Consider the following 24,397-nt stretch of genomic DNA (forward strand, 5'->3'; position numbering starts at 1 on the left):
AGCACAAGAAAGAGTTTCGGTAATGGAATGGCCACCACAATTACCAGATCTAAACGAGATTGAGAACATTTGGAAAATCTTTAATCAAAGAATCGATCCCGAAAATTGCACTAATTCAGATATCATGTTTCAAGGATTGCAAAATGCTTGAACGCTATTCCTGCAAATTTTATTGCCAATTTGATAGCTTCACTGCCTTGCCGATGTAAGGCCGTCATTGGAAATATAGGATTTGCCACGAAATATTAAGTTTTATGGACATAAATATTTTCGAAGCACTATGGTGGTATTTTCCTACCTCTGCAGACACTGAAATCGGCCTGTCAATCGCATTAGTCAATTTGTTAACCGCGATTTCGATGTCCTTACAATCCCTAATGATCGGAGGGTTGGGGAGAAGGTGACAGAGGATTGCATATTGCCCAACACAATCAATTACCCCCTTTTCACGAACTTCTATAACAAAGTCAATGTGTATATGATCAGAGAATGAAAACAAGGTGGCTTTAGCCCTTTTAACATCGCAGTTGTGTTATTGTTTGGAAGTAACATCTGGTACTGTTTCTTCGTCTTTTTCTAGATTGGAGAAATTACTCAATGCTATTGTTCGCTTTGTTTTCAATGTACGAATAAGGAAACACACATATCTTCGTATGTAGTAAATATTTTAGGTTGTTCATTTAGAAAATTTGTAGAATATAGATTGTTACTATTTTTTATAGGCTTATAGTGAGTACGACACCACCTAACCTGCGGAATACTTTTCACTTTTCTAGATCAAGTAGGAATGTACAGATTATTGTACCACGTATTACCTGTTCTACTTATGAACGATCTTTTCTGGTCAGAGTGTCTCGTCTATGGAATAAATTACCTATTAATTTGAGGAATTTTCAATATTCAAAAAATAATTTTAAAACTATACTTATCTCATATATTTGTGGATCGTAATGCTTTAGCACGTAATGAACCGGTTTTCTCAATGTTTGTTTTTATTTAAAATTCATTAAAACTCTTCTTTCCAACAAACCCGGTAGAATTATTAGAGAGAGTCGTTAATATTTACCCCTAAGAACGTCAAACCATGATTTTTTTTCACTTTTTTCATTTTATATTTATAATAAAATACAATTTGCTAATTTTTGATAAAAACTTTTCAAAATTGAAATTTTCAAATAACCTTTTTAATATTTTTTTCATTATCATTTGCTTTGGCGTTATAGAAAATGTAAAATTGATAATATACTTTCTAATAATAGTACCTTTTTAATTCTGCCATGGATAATATACAGTTTTTCGCTCACATGGACCTTTTATATTTTTTATTATTTGTGTGAGAATTATTCTCGCAGTGATGTTTTATACTGCTTTTTTTTTTGGCTGGGGGCCATAGTTCTAATATCTTTAAATTTATTTGATAATGTACAGTGGTGGACAGCAATTTAAGACAAATACTTGAATTTTTTCCATCAACTGAATTTTAAGTGCGATAGAGCCAAAATAAAAGGACCTCTAATTATATGAAATTTATTATTAATGTTTCTAGTTTCTCAAAAATGTTTTGAAAAATCGGTAAAACATATTTGGACAAAGATATGTGGAAATACGTTGACCCACCTCAGCGAACATCCGCTGTTAATAACATGATATGAGCGAAACTAATGGAACTAAAAATACGAAATTTGGTCCGAATATTTTATAATAATAAAAATAAATTGATATAAATGTGAGAAAATATGTTAATTTAAAAAAAAAAAATGTTGGTCAAGTTGTAGAAAAATCTAATGGGTTCATGGAGAATATGTATGATTTGACACAGTTGAATAAAACACACTTGTGTGTTAAAACAGTCCTCATGCATACATATTTGTGGAAATATTTGAAAAAATAATTGACGATCACATGGAATTTAGCAAACAATTTTTGTCTTAATTACATGGCCACCACTGTATATACATATTTATTTTTTAAGGCATATGAATTTGTTAAACTTAGTAATATTTAGTATTAATATTGAATGTATATTAGTATTAGTATAATTGGCCAAATGTGGCTTTCAATATTACAATAAATGAAATGAAAATGAAATGAATGAACAGTCATTCGATACCCTCCATTCACTTTAAATGAAGAACCTCCCTTCTGTTAGTAACTACATAGGTTGGTTCTGAACCAATATTGACTATATCTATGTTATTGGAAAGAATGAACTCAAAAATGGACTCACCCCATGCGTTGATGTCAGTGCTACCCCATACAACATGGTGTGCATTGGTATAAGCTCCAATAATAACCGGCAAATTTTCAATTCTCGCCCTTTTAATAATGTTGTTGTAGCATCAGTGATTGCTGAGTTGACAGCCCTTGGCCGAGTGAACTCAGGTCATTCCGGTGTGTAGAACCGGCTGTCATGGGAATGTTTTTAATAATGTCGTGGATCTTGCTGTTTTGTGGTAGTTCGCTGTGCTCGTGTGCCATATAACTTGAGATAACTAGCATAGTTCCTACAGCAGTCCCCCAGGCCGCTACCACAGTATCTTCATCGCTGTAATCAGAATGATGATATTGAGATTGTTACTGGCTACTATACACGATCTGATGTTACCTGTGCCTTTTATGTATAGTAGCTTATGGCCTTTGGCACCAAGTCCGCGAACAGGGTTCTTGAATTAGTGCGAGCTCCACCCCTCCCTCACACTTCCGGAGGAGCTGCATTGGAGTGGTGAATTTGTGTAACCTTTACCATCTCCATTTTTGGAGACGACTGTGATGTTGACGTCCTCATTGTGCGAGGCCAAGAGGGCGTCCACGTCAACTACATCGTCCAATTGCCCAAAAAATGCACCCAACAACTCAGAGTGAATGTGGGTGTCCTCATCAACACGAAGATGATTGATTACACCATTAGTTATAGTCAAATTTTAGTCACATATATTTTATTAATATATTTTCACATGTGTACATACTATATTTTTAAGAAAGCACTAATATACTAAACAAAAAACCATTCAGTGATTAACGAATAAAATAAATAAAAAATGGATACAGCAACAAAACTTATTTAAATGCATAGATACTTAAACAAAAAAATTTAAAGAATATAACATAAAATAAAATTAATATTCATTCATTTTGGATAAAGCTAAATTTGTTGTTTAACCTTTTCCTTAACTTATAGAATAGTACTTATATTTAGTATTTAACCAAAAAAAAATATAGAAATTTTCTTCAATTTCACAAATAAAAATTTAATGAGCTATTGAATTTTTTGATCGGGCATACTTAAAAAATTTGCCAAAGGCAAAAATTCATTACATATAATCTTGTCTTTCCATTTCAGCAATACTTTAATGTCATCTAAAACATTCGAACATTCGGAATCAAATAGTTCATAAAAGTCTATATAATCTTTTTGACCAGTGGCAATATGTAAACCGAGTGTACATAAATCATATAAATCTGCTGTTGGTAACGAAAGTAGCCTATTGAAATATTGATGTAAAAGAAATTAGTTACGAAGCTATAAACAAATACAGTACGTATCAGAGATGTACATAAGTTGATTCGCTTTTTTTCTATATGAATGAAGTCACTGCATTTGTTGTGTTTTCAATCATCAACATGTGCAAATTATATTGCTTGCAGTGCTTGTACTCTCACAATTGATTGCCATTTACACAATCATTTTTGAAATGCCGTTAACAATAACAACTCAAAAATGATTACTGTATTTTGATTTGTATGCAAAGCATTCAAATGATTCGATGATAAGTTGAATGCATAAGACAAAATCAGTGCATTAATTTGTTTTAAATAAATTTTCGTGCGTGGTTCAAGAACAAAATTTCATCTTATTTTGATACAATCTACTGCGAATTAATAAAAAATATTGAAAAAATTTAAATATGCAAGAAAAATCCTTCTAAATACAGTCTTAAATTAATTCAAACATACTCATATAGGAAAGTGTATATTTACTCAAAAAACTCTGCGTATATTCAAAACCAGGGTTGCGATATTCAGCTCTAGCAACATATTTCTTACATTTGACTATGCAATAAATATGAAATTATCTCATTTCATCACAATCAGCTAATATAAATATTCATACTGTTCGTTCGTATTACTATTAAAATTGCAATGCTAGTCTGCAATTTTTAGTAGCAAACACAATCCATTGCATATCCACCAAAATATATGTTCGTGCTTTAGTAGCACACACAGTTTTTTTGTCGTGCTAATATTGCACTCCATTCGTTTTATTTTGTTGTGCTGGCAAACTTTTCTAGCAAAAATACACACTTCTGTAGTTGTGCTATAGCACAATTGACATTTCTGCAATTGATGCTATCAGTTGCTGTTCTTGATAAGTGCATAACAACATATCAGTAAACACATCCAATGTACAGTTGGGCAGAATCAAAATTTTTTTGAAATAAATCTGGCATTTCTAAACGGCTGATCTGATCAGGATAAAATTTGACGCGGGCGTAGCCAAGGAGTATTCGAGTTTAAATTATTGAAATGGGCTCTACAAATGCCCTAGGGGCGGCGCTATGGGGGCTCAGAATAGGGTACCTTCGACATGCAAAATTTTTAAACACGTCCCATTTTTTTGTTTCCCATTCGATTTCAAAGAGTTTTATATGTTTAGAAAGCGCTCGCCTATGTCTTGAAAAAATATGCTTGCGTGTGCTATTTATCTCTTATACTTTTCGAGTTATAGGCATTTCAAAATTGAAATTTTAAAATTTTGCCATACCTTGGTCCGCTTTTTTAAAAATATAGGTCGTACTTTTGTACCGAACGGGCTTGATTTTTTTTGTTAGTTAGACAACTAAATTATCAGTAATATACAAAATATTTCAGAGTAATATCGATTATAGATCCAAAAATAGACGATTTTCAATTTAAGAATTCAAAAAAATAGTAGATTTTTGCTGTTTTTTGGATGAAAAGGTGACTTAACTCTTTTTTATTAAAAAAAAACTTTCTTTAAGAACATATAACAATTTTATGTTTTTCTGTAAGGTAGCTTTACAGAGAACATTTTGGTATAAAAAACTATTTTTTGAACATGTTGCCCTTTCGTCCTGCGGAATTTGACCTATTTTTTGATCAAAATTTCAGCTTTGGGCCACATGTTTTAAAATCCCAAAGTTGAGATCAAAAAACGGAAAGCAGCTTTAGAAACCTTGATGTGTTCCCTATTTATCCCCAAAGTATTTTCCCAGCCCCGAAGGAAATGTAGACCCTATGGTTAAAATTGTAAAAAATACCATTTTCAGGATTTTCGCTTAAATTTTTAGGAATTATGGGATTCCTTTTGACCTTTTGAAAAGTTTTTTTTACACTTTGTAATTTGGAATGACAAATTTAAAAAACGTTGAAAATTTCATTGAGTTTTGCTAATAAATAAAGATTTTATTACATATTACATATTTATTGAGTTTCTAAAACTAAAATTTTTATCAAAATTTTAATAGGATTGCAAATACATATTAGGAACAATTTGATCCACATTTATTCCGAACATTTTTTTTCTTGTTTAGATATTTTAATTTTTAGCCTTACAAAAAAAATTCAAGTCAATATCTCAGTTAGATTCAAAAATATTTACACTAATGAATAATCGTTATTTCGTATTACATACTTGACAATAAAATAACTAGCAGCATCGAAATAGCCAAAAAACAAGAAAAATCAATGCAACCATAGCAGAGCAACCAAAGAAATGTAAATTGCTGCCAGAGAAAATTGCTAGCACAACAAAACAAAAACGAATGCTGACGCGCAATATTAGTTCGGCAAAAAAGTGTGTATGCTGCTATAGCACAAACATATATTTTGGTTGTTGTGCTACAATAACAAGTTGACAACTGGTTGTATATGCTACTAGAAATTGCAAACTAACATTGCAATTTGTATAGTAATATATGAATAGTAGCAGCAAATTTATATTAGCAGAGTTATACAAAATTATAATACTAATTACATTTTTAGTATGCAGATTGATAAAAATGTATATTTACTGCAATTGACGGCTAATATAGTAGCAATTGTAAACCCTGTTCAAAACACTCATATTGATTCGCTGCTTTTGTGAATGGTAAGAGATTACAGAATATGCAAGCAATTACATGCATTTTGTAACAAAACACTTGCTGTAGTGAATCATGCAATAACAGTATTCGTTTAATTTATGTATAGTGATAACTCAGTATTCACTTTTGCAAAATAATAAATATGTAATTTGAATGGTATTCATGCACATCTCTGGTACGTATCATATATCTTTAGTTTAAATGTGAATCCAGTGAAAACAATACGTTATTATTACTTCATCTAAAGATCAGATTACATAAACAATTTATTGTAATTTTGACATCTGGAAATACATGTTTACTTTGTTGTTTGGATAAAAAAATTAAGATAGTTGTGAATTTTTGCATAGTTGTCTCAGAATTATCTGATATTCGTTACATTTTTCATGAGCATATCTAATATATTGTGACCACATATGGCTTCGGAAAACTTTCCTATTACCAGATGTTAAAATTAAAATAACTTGAAAATGTCCCGAAAATAACTTTAAAAACGTGGGTTATGTATAACGTACTATATATAAAATTCACTGTATATTCACAAAGTAATATATTAGTGTGTACTTACTTTTCTTCCAAATTATTCCACATTATAATTTTTATTATTAGTAAAATTTCGGCATAAAACGTAAACCATACTAATTGTTCGTCATAGGTTTTTAAAATATTGTTGTGTATTTCTTTTATTAAGTTATACGATTGCTTTGCAAAGTCTAAAATGTTTAAATATCAAACGTTATTGGAAAACAAGTCAGATGAAATAGATAATTCTCATGTATAATACTCACTTTGTATGGCGAAGAAGTACGCCATTCTCAATTCTATTGCAATGCGAAGTTCATTTTGGGGGACAAAATACAGTTTAGAATATGTATATAAAATTAAATGTAATATGTAAATATCCCGTTCTGTCGATTCACAGGGGTTTAACTCGAATTTCAATTCATTTTCCAAAATATAGATTATCGTTCGGTATTTATTAAATAGATTATTGAATTGCGTTTTACACAAAGGACAAACACCTTGACTAGGTGTGATTTGAACACCTTTGCACGATTCACAATAAATACCAAGACGTAAATTCTAGTGATAAAAAAAAATAAGAAATATGAGCTAATGTAATATATGTATAACATGAATTCAACTTACAGTCGGTTCTTCAATATCATCTTTTTTACAATATTCACATTTGCAGTATACATCGAATCGTTTAATGAACTGTTGCCTCTCCACTCTAGCATGACGCATGTAGTTGGCTTTGTATGACACATAAAGTTGTTCGCCTTTTTTGATTGTTCTTAATGATTTCCCTATTACAGCTCCATTATCCAATACTCTGGACGATAAGGAAAAACATAAATAAATATGCCCTAAAGGTAAATGTGTTCGTACTTACATAACTTCTACGTTTGGCTCACAAGAATGTTTAAATTTACGCAGTGTGGGACAATAGAGTGTTAAAACCTGTTGTATTTCTTCATCTCGATTGAACATTTGAAGAAAATACTCAGCATAGTGAATGTGAAATAATCGGGCAAATCTTTTGACGAACATACAACGATCTATGTCTGACATATCAGCAATACGACTACAAAGTATTTTCGCTGAAACGCTCGAAGTGGGTTGACTAGCAGCCTCGCCATAAATAATGCTATGCATTAGTTCGGATTGGAAGTACAGCTCAGAGATGTTGTCCTTGTATGTTGACAGAATGCGGTGTATACGTTTGCAGGGCATTACATGCCTTAGAACTGTTAGATGAGATACAGACATTTCTTTTATCGATTTCTTTGAATTAATTATTTGTGCAGATCGTTGCTCTATATCTCTATTTGCATCAATGCCATAGAATTTATCAACGCTTTTCACAAAATACTCTCGTCTCTTGATGGTTTTCATCATTTCTTCGATTTCCTTAATACTCATATAAAGAGGTAGCGTATTCTTTGTTTTATCGTTATTTACAGTTTTGGTTATTTCAAAATCAAATGAATTGAGTAGAATATTGCAGTGTATTCTCATCAGTATCGAACCAATTAGGATTAATTTTTGCTTGTTTGAAATACGAAGTATCTTGTAATATCTCTCAATCAAATCGGTTTTCTTTTCAATGAACAAAGTCAAACGAAATGATGTCGCCACTAGGGTAGAGTATTGCATCTCGGATAAACGAAAATAGCCTGGTTTCATCTTAAGCAATGCCAGATCAGTAATGCCTGACCCTTGTACATTCTTCAGCAATTCCAGCACTTTATCCCAAACCTCTTCAGCGGTTTTTAGTTTCCGAAATACTTGGGGCTTAAAAATGTGTTCGTGTAGTTGATTAGAAATTCGTACAAATAAGCGGAAATTACTACTCGCGTCCAGCGCAAGTATAGTTAATTGCTTATAGCCTACACACTCATCTCTGTGCGCGGCTCTGTCCCTTTCCAAACAATGCAACGAACAGTAAGTTTTATATCGACACTCCAAACAAGAGTAAATTTGATTTTGAGACTGCTTGTAACAAACTTCGCACTCCAAGTACGGAATATTCAAAGACTGCAAAATGGGATCTTCTACGAACATTACTGATGCTTTAGGAATATCATCCTTGACATAGATGCCATTACTTCAATAATAAATGAAAGTAAACAAAAATATATCAAAACGAAAATTTGTTTATACTATTTTAATGTCTAACTAACTTGTAATAGAAACACATTGTAGATGCGGCTTGTATTTCGGCGACTGAAGAAAATCCTTTATACGGTATACCTCTGCATTTGACTTCTAAAAATTTTGGTACAACGTTTTCAACATCCTCGATTTCATCTATAAACTGTTTTATATAATTCTCAATTTTCACTATAGGTCCCACATACATACATGCAAGTAAACAAGGTAAATAGCAATTACAAAATATTCAAACCAAGTTACTTCAAGATTTTACACAAACAATTTAAGGTGTCTGTTGTTAATCCCTCTGTACCGCAATTCTGTAACTTTTTATATATTCCTACCGATGTCGTTAAGTAACGAAAAATATCGGTTGCTTTAACGAATTTAATATTCAGTATTTGAAGTTAACGATTTCTCTCGGTAATACATGTTAACGACAAATATAGTTAAAAATATAAATTTCAATATTTTTAAAATTCAAAAATCATTTTTATTTATTTCATTAATTTTTCGTGTTTGCAGATAAAATTGTAGTCGTGTGAATAATCGCATTTATATATAAAAATCAAACACCAGCTCCACCAAATATGTTTGCAAAACCTACTGAAAACAGAAGAATAAGAGTTTTTTTCTAAAATCCACAAGTGATCATTGATTCAGAATTTAGATATGTGTTGTTATAAGTATTGTAATTGAAACAGCGATACGTTTATCCAAATAGATACAATAAGTATGAAAAGTATATTTGAAGTGATCGAAAATTTTCATTTTACAAAAAACATATTTAACAATAAAAACTTGATCAAATTCATTATGTTGAATACAAAGTATTTTACAGTATATAACAACATGCCTCCTCAACATTATGAATTTATAATTCCAAAATTATTACAACAAAATACATGTTTAGGTTTAGGTACAGGTTTAGTTAAAACATCGGCTAACATTTTATCAGTTGGTAGATATTGCAATTTAATTATATTTTGTTCTATGGCATCCTTCACAAAATGATACTTGTAATGTATATGCTTAGTACGAGAATGATGAGCACCAAATTCTGCCATTCTTTGAGCACTTTGAGAATCTGTGTTTATCATCACTGGAGAGTGGTTGGAATAGCCAAGTTCATTCAAAATATACCCTAAATATGAGGCTTCTTTAGTTGCTTCGGTAAGTGCCACATACTCAGCCTCTGCACTAGATGTTGCTACCACCTTTTGTTTCTTTGATTCCCAGGAAACGAGACCACCTGCGAGAAGAAAACAAAAACCAGATTGAGATTTTCTATCATTTACATCTTGAGCCCAATTTGCATCACAAAAACCAACAAGTGGTAAACCACATTTTCTATATGTGAGCACCGCATTTTTAGTATGACTTAAATATCTGATGATATGATATGCTGAATTAAGGTGTTGTTTACGCGGTTCCTTACAAAATTGCGATAGCATATTAACAGCACACGTTATATCAGGTCTACTATACAGTGACAGATAAAGTAAAGATCCAATAATTTCTTGATAAAACTTTTCATCAACTTTTTCTGCTTCTCCGGAAATTGTTGGCTCTTTTTCCAATTTAATACCTGGATTCATCGGAATTTTTACAGGTTTGCAATTCTCCAAACCGTATTTCTTAATCAAGTTTGAAATATATCCTGGTTGGGAAATTGAAATTTCTCCATCCTTTACATTTACTCCAGGCCAATACAATGTTTTGGAACTCCTAAGTCTCGAATATCAAAATTATGTTTTAATTGACTTACAAAATCTTCTATAAAATTCGTATTATTAGAAGCAATTATAATATCATCGACATATAAGGCGACAATCATCATTTTTCCATCTTTTTTAACAAAGTAAATACATTGGTCATATTGTGATTGTTGTAAACCAAAATCTTTTATAACAGAATCGATTTTCTTGAACCACTGCCTTCCAGCTTGCTTGAGACCGTAAATGGCCTTATTTAATTTGCATACTTTTTCTTTTGTTGCCTTCTCAATAAAACCTTCAGGCTGTTCCATATATATTTCCTCTTCCAAATTTCCATTCAGGAATGCTGTTGATACATCTAATTGACGCAATTGTAAATCATGTTCAACAGAGAGAGCATATAACAATCTGAGTGAGGTTTGACGAACTACAGGAGCAAATGTATCTACATAGTCTAATCCAAATTTTTGGGAATAGCCTTTAGCTACTAGCCTGGCTTTACGTTTCTCTATTGTTCCATCAGGTCTTATTTTTGATTTGAAAACCCATTTGCATCCAACTGCCTTTCGCCCATTTGGCAAATCTGTTAAACACCAAGTATCATTTTTTAATAATGACTTGTATTCATCTTCCATAGCTTCTTGCCAATCTTTAGAACAATCGGATGACAAAGCTTCTGTTACTGTTTTAGGATCTATTATGTTCTCCTTTACTATTTGAGTTGTCTCTTGATTTTTTCTACTTCTAAGTCGATTTTTAATAGAATCTTCGGGTTTGTCATTAGCTTTTGGTTGCTCTTTCCGATCACTAGGGTTTGTAGATTTGTTATTTGATTCTTGTTCAATTGTATTACTCATATTTGGGTCATCTATAATTTTATCTGATTGATCTCGTATTTTATCATTAGGTACAAACTCATAAAAACTCGGAATATTATCTACTGTAGAATTGTACATCTGGCTTTCTATAAATTTTACATCTCTACTTGTTACTATTTGTTTGGTTCCAGCTTTCCACAATCTATACGCTTTTGATTCCTCTGAATAACCAACAAGAATGTGCTCATTGCTTCTAGGATCCCACTTAGATCGTTTAGTTGTTTTATCTAACACAAATGATATGCAACCAATGCATCTAAAATATTTTACATCTGGTTTTTTGTCTGTCCACAACTCTTCTGGTGTTTTAGTACCATTTAACTTTGTCGGACAACGATTTCTTATATATCCCGATGTATTAATTATTTCGGACCATAGACTCATAGGTAAACCAGATTCTATCATAAAGCAACGGGCCATTTCAACTAATGTTCTATTCATTCTTTCCGCGATACCGTTTTGCTGTGGTGTGTAACTTGCTGTCAACTGCCTTTTGATTCCATTTTCTTTCAAGAAATTTGTGAAATTCTGACTAACTAGTTCTGCGCCATTATCACTTCGTAAAATCTTGATTTTCTTTCCTGTTTGTGTTTCTGCCATCTTCTTAAATTCTTTGAATTTGTCTAAATACTGACTTTTGTTTCGAATAAAATATAGAAATACTTTTCGAGAATAGTCATCAATAAATGTTGCAAAGTACAAACTACCACCCATCGATTCAGTCTTCATTGGACCACAAAGATCTGTATGAACAAGCGTAAGTACTTCAGAAGTTGATTTCTCATTTTTATGAGGAAATGGCAAACAAGTTTGTTTAGCACGAATACATGGAACACAATTTATTCCAACATTTTTCATACATACCCTTATCGATATACTGCTGTAATGCATTCATTTCTCGTTCAAACTCACGTTCCTGTTCAGCCGTTGGATTTTCTGGAAGTTTTCTTACTCTTGGAGTCTTTTCTTTACCTAACACGATATTCAGCAATCTGTTTTTGTGTAGTACCGCTTCCATTTGAGCCTTCCACGTTCCATAATTTGATCCATTTAATAATGGAATTCTACCAGCCATTGAATTCATTATTGGATTCCTGAACTCCGTGTTGAGAAATTTCTTAAATAATTTTAAATTATCAGCCTCTTTATCTCTTCAATTTAAATTTCTTTATTGTATCCGTATGGGATCTGGGCCCATAACTATTGTAATTGAAACAGCGATACGTTTATCCAAATAGATACAATAAGTATGAAAAGTATATTTGAAGTGATCGAAAATTTTCATTTTACAAAAAACATATTTAACAATAAAAACTTGATCAAATTCATTATGTTGAATACAAAGTATTTTACAGTATATAACAACAATAAGGACAGTCGACAAATTCGGATGAATTTCCTTCTTAGAATACGGTCTTAAAACCATTTTTTAAACTTTTATATACATAAGTCTATACTCGTATCACATCGCCAAATATGGTTTAAATTTGTCACTAGGAAATTTGAATATAGGGATAAACATTATACACTCCAGAAATGTGTTAAACATGGATATTATGCCCCCTCTTAAAATTCGAATACTATTTTCTAAAAGCAATATAATCTATGTACAAATTTATCTTAAAATGATAATTAAGGCATGTTAATTTGTATATTTAAAACTCAAATCAGTCCGTATCTAACGAACACAAAAAGGTTGACCAATCGTACTTTCAAAGAACAGCTTATTTCGAATATTTATGTTACAAACCTAACTTCTAAACAATTATAGTTATGGCTTAACTAGAACATTCTATTTGTCGTTAACCTACCGACAAATGTCGTTATCTATCGACTATTTTCAACGAAAATAATCCGTAAAATTTAATTCGGAATATCTCTTAACGATAAATATTGTTAACTAACGAATTTTGATTACTTAGCGACAACATTTTGACGTTAAAAAGTTACAGAATTGCGGTACTGGAATTGTTTAGAATGTAAAAACATGTTCTAGAAAATATTTGGATGATTTAATATCATTAACTCGTGCCGCTTACCTACGAGCAGTGTTGCCAATTCTTGGTGAACAAAAAGGGCTAAAATTTTTAATTAAAAAAATACATACATTTGACACAAAAAACAACTTAGAATGTTAAATTTGGTTATGCCGAATATACAAACAAAAATGTATGAATATAACACACGTTCAAATGCAAGAAAATAAGAATTGTGTATAAAGTAATCCTTTGTGATAACTTCGATGGAGAATATTTTGATAAGTGAATATATTTCAAATATGCCTCTCATATAATGCAGAAAAAAAATATTCTAAAAATTATACACGTCGCACAGAGCACAAAATTCTACATCAGCAGGCAAAAAATTAATGTGAAATATTAAAAGGTATTTTTATATTCACGTGTTGAAATTACATATTGTGAGAAAAAAACCTAAAAAATTGATAAAAAAAAAATAAAAAATTGAGCAAATAAATACTATTTGTGATAGGTAATTTAAAAAAATGAACAAATCTAATTATGCAAACATCAAGTTCAGGTATTTATTGATATGTTTTGGTTAAATTTAAATTTGAATTATTTGTGGAATTGGCTTTGATATTAGTTTTTATATTGGAAGTGCAAAAAAAAAGGATTTTGTCAGTTCAAATGGACATAAAGTTATTATCTGGGCTCAGCTGGGCAGAGAATTTAATATAATTTAAAAGCCTGGACAGTTAGGCGTTGTTTCAGAAAAAATTAGGTTGCGCATCGCTGCGCCTCATAAGTTATATGTAAATTAGTAAAAGCTTCACCCTTTAAGTCTACCATCAAAAAGCACTTTGCGATTCTGATAAACGTTTTATTGCTGTCGTTGTTGTTGTTATTGTCATTGTTTTTTTTTTTTGTTTTATAAGAGATGTGCAAGTGTTGTGATTAATAATACGAGAGTCACGTGTGAGTCAGGCCTGGACGTGGCTATATTCTTGTATTACAATGAGATAAACAATAATAAACTTTTACCAATTACTTTTCTTTATTTCTGTTTAGTTTTCCATCCATTGATTTTCTAATCGTGAGCTCTCATGCACTCACGCTTGTATATGCTTGTTTAAAAGTTTTTTTTTTGTGATTAATTCAATAATTTCAAATATTGTGTTGTATAAAGCAGTGCATTTAAACTTTGCAAGTCTTTTAGTGGCAGGAGTTGGGAAAGATCTCTATTATTCAACCTCCCATTACTAGTTAATATAATGATATCATCTTAAAACAATATGGTAGTTTTTTATCAATAGGTTAGGTTCCATGGGCTGCTGCTCCTCAAGCAGCTCACTGGGGTCCATTCAAATCTGATCCCATTGTGATACCCAGGGGGTAGACATCAGGGTATTTACAATACTTCCGTTGCCTCCAAATTAAACCAGCCAGATTCCCGGATGAAGGAGTAGATTCTTTTCAGACTCAACCTTGATAGCTCGTCCAAGCATGATAGGACTGGAAATCCGAGGATGCGTTCCCTCATCCTTTATCAATAACATGCATAAATTTAGTGTGTCTCACTGATGTAGTTCTATAGATATAGGAGAATTAATAATTCATTTATATGGGGGGAACCCGATTCCACCCTCGTATACCCTTCCGATTTTGGCGGAACGTGTAGTTTGTTTTTAGAGTTACCCGCAGCAAAATTAGTGTGCATAACTATTGTAGTTCTATAGATATAGCACAGTTAATAATTATTTTATATGGTGGGTAATTGACTTTCCCCTCCTATATCCTCAAAATTTTGTTACAATATGCGGATTGGTCAAAGGCATTGGTAGGCGTTCATATTGTTGAGATTACGAACATTTTCGTGAATTTACACGTACACAACCCGAAAGTAAAAAAACACACAGCAAGATCGTAAAAAATACAAATAACTCATTTAGTTGCAAACAATAGAGCTTAAAAATACAAATATTTCATTCTGTTGCTTGATGTTGTTGCTAATTTTTTATTTTTAACCCATACATGCACACAAACTACAATTTCTCTTTTTGCACTTCCCTGGTCTAAGGGCTAACCACGTAAAATTTTGCGAGCGTCGCTATTATTGTTGTTGAGATATTAATAAATCCGTAAAAAAGATGCATTTGACCCCACTGTGCGTCGCCGGACAGAATTGATTTTCATTGATGTCTTTGAAAACGGTATAAATGGCATGTATAAGGTGTTATAAAATATTTTTTAAAGTACTATATTTACGTCAAATTTCAATTTTAGAGGAACCTAACCTTTAAGGATCAAAAAATACATCGCCCAGATAAAATTAAAGGTATTCTCTTTAACCCTACATATGATTTTATAAACGCCCGGACCCGCGCGTAAAACATTAACATAATTATTAACAGTTTTCTCTATATTAGTTATGGCATTTTAATTTAATTCTTTGTAGTCGTTTTTATTTTACCTGCTTATATTTATAAGTCTAATAAATAATGTATGATTTTAAGACTATTTAACTATGGGTGTTCAAGAAGTTATCTGTACATTAAAAAAATAAAAAAAAATGTGTCAATCGTTTCAAAAGTTACAGAGATTTGGCCGTTGAAACACAATTCTGATGCAAATAATAAAATGCTTGAGCAAAAATTTAAAGATATTATTTGAGAACTAGAGCATTTTTAAAGAATGTATGGAAGGTTCCAACAATTTGTATGTGCTTAAATTGTTTACTGTTTCAACATTTTTAGTTAATTTTTGTTATAACATTCCTGCCAATTTTTTGAACTGATTTTACTAATTTTCAACAGCAAAAATTTCAGATCATTAGAGTAAATACATATATAAGTTTTGATTTAGTCCTAAAAATGGCTAAATGAAAATAAAAAATGGCTAAAGTCTAAATTAATTTTTTGTGTCTAACTAAGATTGAAAAGGGCTAAATTTAGCCAGAAAAGGGCTAAATTGACAACAATGCCTAAGAGAAGCATATGTATTGAAAGATATTGACGTAGCATCACATAACAAGAAAGGTTTATATACTACTAGCTGACCGACAGATAGAAAAAAACGATTTTTGTTAAGAAATATGAGTGATCAGAGAGATCGAGCTGCTTTTCTTGATTAAAAGCTTATTGGCCAAGTTATTAGCGAATTTAGATACTTTGTGTTTTTATATAAAAATCGATTTTTTGTTAAGAAATATGAGTGATCACAGATCGAACTCCCTTTCTTGATTCAAAGCTTATTGGCCAAGTTATTAGCGAATTTAGATACTTTGTGCTTTTATATAAAAAATCGATTTTTTGTTAAGAAATATGAGTGATCACAGATCGAACTCTTTTCTTGATTAAAAAATCGATTTTTGTTAAGAAATATGAGTGATAACAGATCGAGCTCCTTTTCTTGATTAAACGCTTATTGACCAAGTTATTAGCGAATTTAGATATTTTGAGTTTTTATATAAAAAATGGATTTTTGGTCAGAAATATGAGTGATCACAGATCGAGCTCCTTTTCTTGATTTATCGCTTATTGGCCAAGTTATTAGCGAATGTAGGTATTTGGAGTTTTTATATAAAAAATCGAATTTTGGTCAGAAACATGAGTGATCAGAGATCGAGCTGCTGTTCTTGATTAAACGCTTATTGGCCAAGTTATTAACGAATTTAGACATTTTGAGTTTTTATATAAGAAATTAAATCGAGCTCCTTTTCTTGATTAAACGCTTATTGGTCAAGTCATTAGCGAATTTAGATATTTTGAGTTTTTATGAAATGAAATTTCACAGTTATGTAGATTTTTCTATTTAAAATGGAAAAATAAAAACAAATTTTGAAATTTGTTATCAAGTATCCCGCAATTCCCAAAAAAATCTTGAAAAATCCCAAAAATGGAATTTTTTCGTTTTTTGGCTATAATATCCATACCAGAGGCGGGGTTATCGGAAGCCTTTACAAAATAATTAACTATATTTTGATATCGAGTATGCGATTTGAGAATTTTTGCCCTAAAGTTGAATTGTACATAAAAAATAGAAATTTTTTGAATGGACCTGATCCCGTCGGTATCAAAAATTATAAATGTTTTTTTCATTTAAAATATTTGGCGTAAAGTTAGCTTTTCAAAAAGTACAAATTCATTATACATCCTCTTAGAAATTTTTTAGATAAATTAAAAAGAATAAAAGTACTTTTTTCACAAAAAAATTGCGAAAAATCGCTTTTTTTAATTTTTTTAAATTCAAATGCATGTAACTTTGGACTCAGCCATGATTTTTAAACACTTTATTTATTTGATATATAGATCTATTGTTAATCCTATAAAATGGATAAAATCGGGGAATATTTGGAACCGCGGTCACCAAAAAACTGGAGTAGGGTGGGTAAAAATGTTGAAAATTAAATTTTCAAATGCGAATATCTCCTATGCTATAAGAGATAATTGAGAGGTTTTATGTAGTGCTCGACAAGGAGATTCTATATGTGTAATTTTTTTTAAATCGGAACACAAACGAAGAAATAGGATCATTTTAAAAATTGAACATACCCGAGGTGTCCTATTTTGGGAACCCCTGGTCCCGCTCCTGGTGGGCTCATGAGGTCCAAATTCAAAACTTAAACTCAACTACACTTCCTCTTTGCGCATGTGAAATTTCATTCAAATCGGCGTAAGGGTTTAGAAGTTACAGATTTATTTCCATATTTTTTATTCTCATACCACTGTGCGATGTAATAAGTGGGGGTATTATTGGACGTGGACAATTTTTTTATGTAAAAACGTTTGCGGACTATGTATTGCGAACATTAAAAAAAAATAGTTAAATCGGTCCAGGCGTCCTGCAATTTTAGATATATCGAAAAAAAATTGGCGTGGTAAATTTTTCTTTTAGTAAAAACTTAAATTGGTTTACTATGATCACTAAACAAAAAATTAGCCAAATCGATGTAGCCGTTTTCCGATTTTAGATAAATCGAAAAAAGTGGGCGTGGTCAATTTTTCATTCCGTAAAAATCTAAGATGGGCTATGACCAACATTTAAAAAAAAAATTGTATAAATTGGTCCGGCCGTTCTCTACTGATGCAATTACCAACGAACGAAATTTGATTTTTATTTATATAGATCGATGAGAACTTAAGTATGGGTAGTTTGAGATATGTCCTGTTATTGCTAAGCCACTGTTATCCCTAAAATACCCTTTCAGCAATACTACCGTTACTTAAATAACTGCAATCATTACATTTACGCTTCATCGATATGCCATTTGTTGATATTGTTGTTTTAATTATTACAATATTTTATTATAAAGCATGTCAATTGTAAACACATTTAATTAACTTCCTTTATTTGCAATTTAATTAAATACTTGATAATTCAAGCTTTCTAGTTAAATTTCGACCAATATTGAACAAAAAAACTGAAGACAAACTTTTTTTTAAGAATTTTTTTCCAAATACTTAAGGGTCTGTTTCGTCTGTTCCAAGGTTCTTATATTTTTGATTTAAGTGCGTTTTTTATAAACGCACTTGTGTGTATTAATAACGTTTCTTTATGAAATATTTAAGTTTATGTTAGATTCTGTGAGAGTAATATAACTGAAGTTCCCAGTTATTCAGATCTATCAATTTTTAATGATAGTAGATAATTGAATTTCGTAGATTTTCGGTGGCTTCTTGTGCTGACAAGTGCACAAAAAACCACCACCATTTTCGATAATCCAGAAACTAAATTTATGTGTGATATTTTTTTCCAATAAACGATATTTCCATTGAAAACTTTTAAATTTCATATCTTCTTATTAAAAACAATAATAAAAAGTTAAATTAAACATTAGTTTCATATTAAAAAAATTAATTTATCCATTGTTTTGCAAAATATTATATAATTTTTGAATACGTTAAAATCCAGCAAATAATTTATGTCAATCCTGTCACAGAATTCTACACAAATCGGCACAATCTAAAAACACAATCCTGCCATCAACACCATTGCATTCAGAATACAGATTCATTTTTATTTAATTAAAAAATAATAAAGACATAAATTAAGAAATTGCTTATTAATAAATAGTAATTAGAATGATGAATATTTCCACCATTACATCAAAGATTAATGGGTAATTTAAAAAAAATAATAAGTGTTCACCTATACAAATAAAAGAGAAACGCTAATTACTGTCTGACTGATTCTTCATCTCACAGCCAAAACGACTGGAGCATGAAATTTTAACTCTGGGTTCCTCCCTCCCCAAAATCCACTAAGGAATTTTTGGAAATTCGAACGTTTAGAGGGTAAAAAATGGTAAATTCGTTAACTTTATATCTTCAAAACTAATAAATATACAAAAAAACTTAAAATTGCATGTTTCTCCAGGTGTTTTTCGAAATTTGAACCTTTTAGGGGAGAAAATGGGTAAAAACTGTATAGTGCACTCGCGATTATATGAACTAATTAAAACCAGGCCAGTTCACTTTTTCACGATTGTTCATATTTGCGAATGGCAGCTAATTCCCATCTACAGCTACGGAAATTAACAAATTATTATGCAGTTGAATTAGAAGTTAGCCACTACCCTGGGAAGTAAAAAGTGTTCATATTTATGGGTCTTCATATATTATCGCACTGTATTTTGGTACTATGTTTTGCATCATATGTATCTTTTTAACCAATAAACATTGAATCAAATTTTACCCTCCATTTTCTCAATCTCTGGTTATTTTTTATCGTGACGATATACTGACAGTTCTCATACAAAAATGATATTAATTGGAAGTATATCGTTACGAAAAACGATAACCAGAGATTGAGAAAATGGGGGTAAATCGTATTCGTTACTTATCAAAAAATAACAAATATGATTTTGGTACTTTTTGGAAAATCGAACCCTTTTTTATAAAATATGCTTTTCTATAATATAATAAATATAATAGTACTTTTTGAATAATGGACATAGAAATGTGAAATTAAGCGTATTTGGTCCTAAGTGTGTGAAAATTTAAGGGGATACTCCATGGTACTTTTTCTTTATTCGAATGGTATTTTTATATTTTCCTCACCAATGAACCTAAAACATTATGTTAAGCTTATATGGAATCTACAAGTAGTGACATTATGGAACTTTTTCTTTATTCTAACGATATTTTTGGAATTTTCTACAATAATAGAATTAGATATATCAAATTAAGCATATATGGTCCTGAGTGAATAAAGGTATAAACTTTTTTATACAAATTGATGGTACTTTTTCTTTATTCTAATGGTACATTCTATATTTTCTTTACCAATGAACTTTACCAATAGAAACTTGAAATCAGCGAGTGGGAATCCACACAATGGTGCTTTATGGCACTTTTTATTTATTATAATGGTACTTGTTTAATACATTTATAATAATGAACCTAGACAGAATCATGAAATTAGACAAAAAAAATTATGCTGAATGAGTTAGAATCCGCAAAATGTGGATTTAGTGGTACTTTTCTTCTAATGCTACTTATAGAACTTTCTATAATAATGGACCTAGAAACATTCAATTAAGTAAACTTTTTTCCGGGTATAAAGTAGTTTTTCCATCTTTATCAGATTTTCTTGAAATTATTTGCTGCGAGACTATTTATTTAATACATTACATCAATCATTTTTAGCTTGTGATGCATTTCAGTACATCTGGTTTTTGCAGTGTTACTAAAAGTCATGCCCACTCCAAAGGAGGCGTTCCAGGAGTACTCACATTTCTATACTTTGTTTGAGGTAAAATTTTGAATGCTATCCGGTTAGAAATAACAGATTTATTTCACCATTATGCGACATTTGAACGACACTCAAAAATATTTCAAAATGTGTTTTTACAATACAAGGAACAATTTATGGGAGTTATGATAATTCATACATATAAGACTTTAAAATATTTGAAAGGTTTAAAAAAAAAAAACGGAACTTGTATTTTTCTTTTAATACAAAATTTTAGGCAGAAATGTAAGTCCCAAAACTTTTAAATTTTTCATGATTTTACGTAATTCAAACAATTAATCGATTATTACAAATTCTTGAAATTTCTCATATCTATTGCATATTTGCGCTTAACTTACCAAAAGTAGATTTTTGTAAAATATCTGGCAATAACTTAGCTATAAATGAAAAAAGTAATTTGTAGTAAATTTAATTAGTATGTATAAGAAACATAGTTGGGGGTAGTGCACTAAATGTTGAGTGCAATCAACTTTTCACTAGCACTAAATATTATTTTAAAAAATATATTTTTAACTAATTTTCATCAGCTTTAGTGGTAGTGAAGCTTATATTTTTATCACTAATATTTTTTAGTGATAGTGATATTTTTTTAACTATAAATCAATTGAGTGGTAGTGTAGAAATAAGCACTAAACTCAAATAGTTAAAAAAATTTAACAATAACTAAAAAAAAAGCTTCAATAACTTTCTTTGCACTAATATATTCAAAATAAGTGATCATGAAGTTATTCCAGTTTAAACTAGAATATTAAATATACAGATGTTTGTTGAGCAAGCTTCAAAGTGTTTTTCAGCATCCGAAGAAATAACACAAAAAAAAACTGATAATGTAGGATTCTTAGATTTTGGGGAAATTCACAGTAAATGAAAAAGTTATTGAAAAAATTACTTAGTTTATTAACATCTTCAATATTAGGACCTTCAACCATTGTGCAGAAAGATAGCATAGAAAGTGAAATACTTGCGTTCCTTTTAAGCTCGGACACTGATATTTGCAGTCTCAAAAAATATCCAATGATAAGGCAAATGTTTTTTAAATTTAACACGCCTTTGGCTTCTTCTGCTCCAGATATACCGCTTTTACGTTTTTTTCTTTAATAATTTAACTTAAACTATGAATAGAGTAAAACATTTCTTTGTTGAAAAAAATAGTGCAGGAATATTTTGTTAACTAAAAATTTTAGTGTAGAAAAAATTATTTCATTAGGCTGCAAAAAAAATATTTTAACTATTTTCAAAATATTATTAGTTAAAAAAACTTAACTACACTATCACTATTATTGAGTGAGGCTTATATTTTTAAACTCATCACTAAACATTAAAAAAATTAGTGAATTATTTTGCACTACCACTAACTATTAGTGATAGTTAAAAATTAGTGTACTACCCCCAACTATGATAAGAAAATATATATGAATATGTATTGGAATACCTTTATACTTTTTATAGGATCTGAAGTACTTTTTAGCTTTTAAAAGTTGTCTCATCATGTACATACACACAACCAGGTGACCATATACTTCACAAACTTCTTCATGCGGTGTTTTTATCTCTTTATAGACTTCCAAGTACATTTCATAATCCTTAGAAGACTTCTGCAAATAAGTAAATATAAACAAATTATTAAAATAAAGCTGTTGCGATGTTCTTTATTTGAAGTCAAAACTGACTGCCCTGTCTTTTAGTTCCAAGTGTTCAAATATTCTAACTGCCTGTTTCTCTAAATGCGAACGAACATTTTCTTTCGTATTTTATGTTGAAAACAACAAAAAAATTTAAAATTTATTTATTGTTTTCAATTTAAAATACGAAAGAAAACGTTCGTTCGCATTTAGAGAAACAGGCAGTAAATTGTGATCATGAGACTAACATATAGGTATGTATGTATACCTACTTATTTACTAAATTCAAAAATACATAATTTTATGTACATACCTCGAAAGTACAATCATGATAACTTAAATTTCCTCGAATCTTAAGAGCACTTGCCAAAACAGGAGAGTCCTTTGGTGTCCGAATTATAATGTAGTTAATATAGAAAATTGCCTAAAATATATAAAAACTTTAAATTTCATGCTGTGTAACAGTAATCGGTTGTATAGTAACCTCTTCTAAAGAGTTGGAATTGTTATCCTTTAGATATTGTTGAGCTGTCGAAAACATGTCTTCGCCCATTCTGTAACAATTACTTTTGTAAAATTCAGCTTCTGAATCCAATATAGAAAGGAACGCATTTGTTTCCCTAATATTAATACAAGTGTAAAGGTATAGATTTGAAAAATAATCAGAGGCTTGGTATAATCCAATTAACTTACTCTACGTTGGGCTTGTTGAGAGTCCTTTCAAATAAAATCCATTCCGGTAGATTCCGTTCCCAAAGTATGGATGGAGTAGAAATTAAAAGTGGTATTCGATGCATTTTCTAATATTTACGTGAAAAATATAAAAAAACAGAATTCAATTAAAATATAACGGGATCTAAAAATGCTCAAGGTTGCAATATTAATTACCAACACGCCATTAATATAGTATTGCCAACTTAAAATTGTACACTAAAAGAAATTTTCCTATAACCAATTACATATATTGAAAACTATAAAAGTGTTTGCTCGCATTTTACCCCCCGTTACCACATGCAAGTGCAAGTTCGAAATATTCAATACACTCACAGTTTTTTACTAACACATTTAAACACAAGAGAAACACATAACAGCACACATGCAATTACCTGCAGCTCACTACCTACTGAATTTAGGTGGACAGTGATTTTCGACACTTTCATACAAGTGAAGACAAATACAATTGCCAATAAATAGTTTATGAAAAATTTACCAGAAGGAAGTAAAATAATAATTATAATCATGAATCATGTAAATCATGTAAAATAAAATAGTAAAAATGGCCACTAATGATTATCGTTTTCGTAAAAATAGCAATTTCATTACTTTTCAGAAATAAAATTGTTACTAATATCTATAAAACATTTTCCCCAGAAATGTATGTATTTTAATATTTACCATGATATTAAAATACATACACTTTATTGTTATTAATAAAAATAATAAAATTTGGTTTCAAGTCGCAAATGCACTTAAAAATAACAAATGCTGATATATAAAAGGTTTATTTATCAAATTAGCTGTAATTTTCTTATATTTGTGGCATTTTGAAGACATCATTCTCCTTCGCTAACATTTACAAAATGAACTTTTACTTGCATGTGTAAACGATCAAGCAACTTGTAGACATTTCGATGTATTTTCGACATTTTCGATAATAATACGTATTCTCAACTTTCATCAATCTACTTGCATGTGTAAACGCAG

The 24,397-nt window shown here is 30.4% G+C and overlaps 1 protein-coding gene across 1 annotated transcript; it reads right to left on the reverse strand.

Moving 5' to 3' along the window:
• Window positions 1–3,251: 3,251 nt before the first annotated feature.
• Window positions 3,252–23,516, reverse strand: LOC135963257 (uncharacterized). Its single transcript, XM_065515035.1, has 11 exons — window positions 23,387–23,516; window positions 23,178–23,313; window positions 23,007–23,117; window positions 22,504–22,666; window positions 21,410–21,448; window positions 8,792–8,951; window positions 7,501–8,715; window positions 7,254–7,440; window positions 6,893–7,187; window positions 6,673–6,817; window positions 3,252–3,482 (listed from the first exon to the last, which is right to left on the reverse strand). Exons 1-11 carry the CDS (start codon window positions 23,488–23,490, stop codon window positions 3,257–3,259), a joined length of 2,781 nt encoding a protein of 926 aa, XP_065371107.1. The 5' UTR covers window positions 23,491–23,516; the 3' UTR covers window positions 3,252–3,256.
• Window positions 23,517–24,397: the final 881 nt, after the last annotated feature.

The sequence above is a fragment of the Calliphora vicina genome, chromosome 1 (assembly GCF_958450345.1).
Source record: "Calliphora vicina chromosome 1, idCalVici1.1, whole genome shotgun sequence".
NCBI lineage: Eukaryota > Metazoa > Arthropoda > Insecta > Diptera > Calliphoridae > Calliphora > Calliphora vicina.